General features: G+C 44.4%; 1 protein-coding gene across 7 annotated transcripts in view; it reads right to left on the bottom strand.

The window, feature by feature from the left end:
- The window catches only part of LOC110981275 (uncharacterized), a 37,350-nt gene that overhangs the window by 8,708 nt on the left and 25,687 nt on the right, over positions 1-2,955 (bottom strand). For all 7 annotated transcript variants that reach the window (XM_022238718.2, XM_022238711.2, XM_022238709.2 and 4 more), the window contains 3 exons: positions 2,146-2,499; positions 948-1,301; positions 154-330 (listed from right to left, as the gene is read on the bottom strand). In XM_022238718.2, the coding sequence (XP_022094410.2) occupies positions 154-330; positions 948-1,301; positions 2,146-2,499 (885 nt within the window). The remainder of the gene's footprint in view (positions 1-153; positions 331-947; positions 1,302-2,145; positions 2,500-2,955) is intronic.

Raw genomic sequence — 2,955 nt, 5'->3', positions numbered from 1 at the left:
CTGTACAGGAGACCAAAGTAGCTAGTTGTAAAAATCTTGTAAATTTATTAATTTTTTTAACATGGAATCTGATTTTGGAGAGAAACTGAGCAGGGAGAGTACACATTGGAGTTGGGTTAAAGTGGTTTTTTTTTTTTGAAGGATTGGCCTTACCTGCGCTTGCAGTGAGTGACGAATCTTCCTGGAGGTATCCTCTTGTTCCTGGAGCTCCTTCCGCAGCCACGACGTCTCCTCGTTCCACACTCTGTGTTTCTCCTCATGAACTTTCAAAATGGCTGCCTCGTTGTTGTCCATGGTGTCCCGCAGTGTGGTCAGCTGTGCTTCCTTCTCCTGTTACGGGCACAGGGGGCGTAATGATTTCCCGTTAATCAAATTCTCAAGCATTACTTTCCAGGCATCACACAATAACTCTAGTGAAGAAACTGCTTTCATAAATCTATGTCCTGAGTCCAGTCCTAATATTTGGCAAGTTAAATGGCATATTGAATAAACAATCAAGACAACAAAGTTAGGAAGACCTTGAGGGACACTGGACCAAGGAGTTCAGGTTAAGCAAGCTTGATTGGGCTAGATGCACCAGTCCTGTTTGAGTGAACTCAAACTGAAGGCATGTTGCTAATTCTTTGGGGAATACGGTTGGTGTAGTGGTTCTTTCCTTGCCTTCCACCTCTGCGGTCCGGGTTCGAATCCCGGCTCAGTCCACATGAGGGTTGGGTTTTCAGTCCCTACTTAATTCTGTGGGTTTTACCCATAATATTCCTCCGGAGTTTTCCTCCCACCTTTAAAACTGTAACTGCTTCTCATTTCAATGTGCCTGAGTCTTCAAATTGATGAAGGTCGTGCATCTCTTGGAAGAAGGAGAAAGGCAATGATCACAAACAATTAGATCTACATGTACTTCCGAGATGTAAGATTGTGGAGAGGGGAGAAAAATGGACTTGACTTACCAGCACTTTCTGCCTGAGCGCAGCAATCTCATCCATCTCTGTCTCCTCCACGACCAAAGACACATGGGATGAGGATGAAGCTGATGACTTCCTGTCCACCCGGTTGCTGTTGTAATCCATCACATGGCCGTAAGATGGGTTGACGTGACTGACGCGGACAGGCTTCTTGCCGCTGTTGCTGCTGCTCCCATTGCGGCTGCGATTGTCGACCTGGCTGCTGGACTGGCTGATGTGGCACCGCTTATAGTCTGGCAGCAGCTTATGGTTTTGGAGGTTCTGGGCGGTGCGGTTGAGGTAGTTCAGGGAATGCGCCGGCTGGAGGCGCCTGGGTTGGGCTGGCTGCTTGCCCCATGCCTTAACATTCCATTCCAACAAGAAATTAAGACTGTGGATTAGTATCTATTTAAAAAAATTAAGAACCTGTGATCCTAAACTTTAATACGAACAATGTCTCAGTGGAAAGATTCAGAGAGGTTTTGTTTTGCTCAAAGCAGGAAGAGAGGATATTGAGTTCTGTACATGTATGAAAAAACACTGCTTTGAATCCTGCAGAATTAAGCTGGGACCAAAAATTGCCATTTTTGGATTTTGTTGCATATGGTATGGGGCTTAGGAAATCCTAATGGTTTCAGGTTGCATGAAACGACATTTATGTGGGTCTGAAATAATTTTGAATTGAATGTGAGGCTGAGCTGGGGATGATCTTTGTAGGTTTATAAAACACTAAAAACAAGAATAGTTTTCTTATGATGACTGACATTTTTACTGTAATGCAAGCACCGCAGAAATGTGACCAACTTGACAGAAGATTACTAAAACTTCTTTCATGAATAATTCAGGGAAAAAATAATTCTGGGAAATGCTTGCCTGAGGAAGTGGCCTGGAGCCCAATCAGACCATATATCAGGAGTCCACATCAGGACTTCAAACTTTTACTATGAAAGGCTTTAATTAGCAATTTCAAACAGCAGCCAAAGTTTCAGCTTAAGGCACATCTTCAAAGCTGCTTGCTTTCTCTGCAGTGTTAGATACAATTTTTTTCTTGTCAAAGGTTGAGTATTAATGGCCAAAGTTGGTAATTATTTGCATTTTGTTGTCAATTCCAAGTGCTGGACATCTGGAAATGATAGATGGATAGTACATGTACTATACCTTTCAGACACACAAAAATGAAATGAGGTAAGAATATTGCCAGTACCTTGGTGTCCCCGTATGAAGGACCACGTGGTCCGTTGTCATGGTAGTTCTTCTGCTTGGGTGTAATGTCCTGCAGGGACAGGCATTTCGTTGGCAACCCACTGAAGTGATTGCCAGCAAAGCTGTGCTGCTGCTGCGGGTGGTTGGTCAGCACGACGTCTGGGGGCTGTTGCTGCTTTTGTTGCTGCTGCATCGGCTGCTGCTGATGGGGACGATCACTGGGGTGGGGGTCTGGCATGCTGGCTGGCGAGCCGGGGAGGCTGCGCCGGGATGAGGTGCTGCAGGGGGAGTCTAAGGAGCGGGATGGGGATGCTGCCTTCAGGGGGACTGGACGGATCATACAATGCTGCTTGAACTGGTGAAAAAAACCCAGGAAAGAAGAAAAGACAGTTGACTTGGGCCTTGCCTTGAGTTTCAAGTACATGTACCTTCCCACAGTGACATGGTTGAATTCCTGACAAGCATCATGGTGAGTCCAGCCACAAGGCCTTTCACATGACCAGTTACATACACGTAGTAATAAAAAGAATGAACAATGGCAAAGAAATGCTTTAGTCATAGTAAATATGAATGACTTGTGGCCTAGCTTAAGGATAATTTAGCTATGATAGATTTATGGCGGACTCAACTATAGCCCTGCTATATAACAGTTTTTGGGACATACGTGTGTAAACTACATGACGGGGCAATTTCACATATTTTGAGCAATACAGTGTTTTGTGTGTTTTCTTTGATGCTGGCCCTTAGGTTGTACAAAAAATTACACAGACATTGGAAGATTCAGGATTTTTAGTGCTACATGAATGGACTT

This window comes from Acanthaster planci, linkage group LG13 (genome assembly GCF_054643075.1).
Source record: "Acanthaster planci isolate LZ-2023a linkage group LG13, COTS_SCS, whole genome shotgun sequence".
Taxonomy (NCBI): Eukaryota; Metazoa; Echinodermata; class Asteroidea; order Valvatida; family Acanthasteridae; genus Acanthaster; species Acanthaster planci.
The sequence above is the reverse complement of the archived record's forward strand: the minus strand, read 5'-3'. Positions and strand labels throughout refer to the sequence as shown.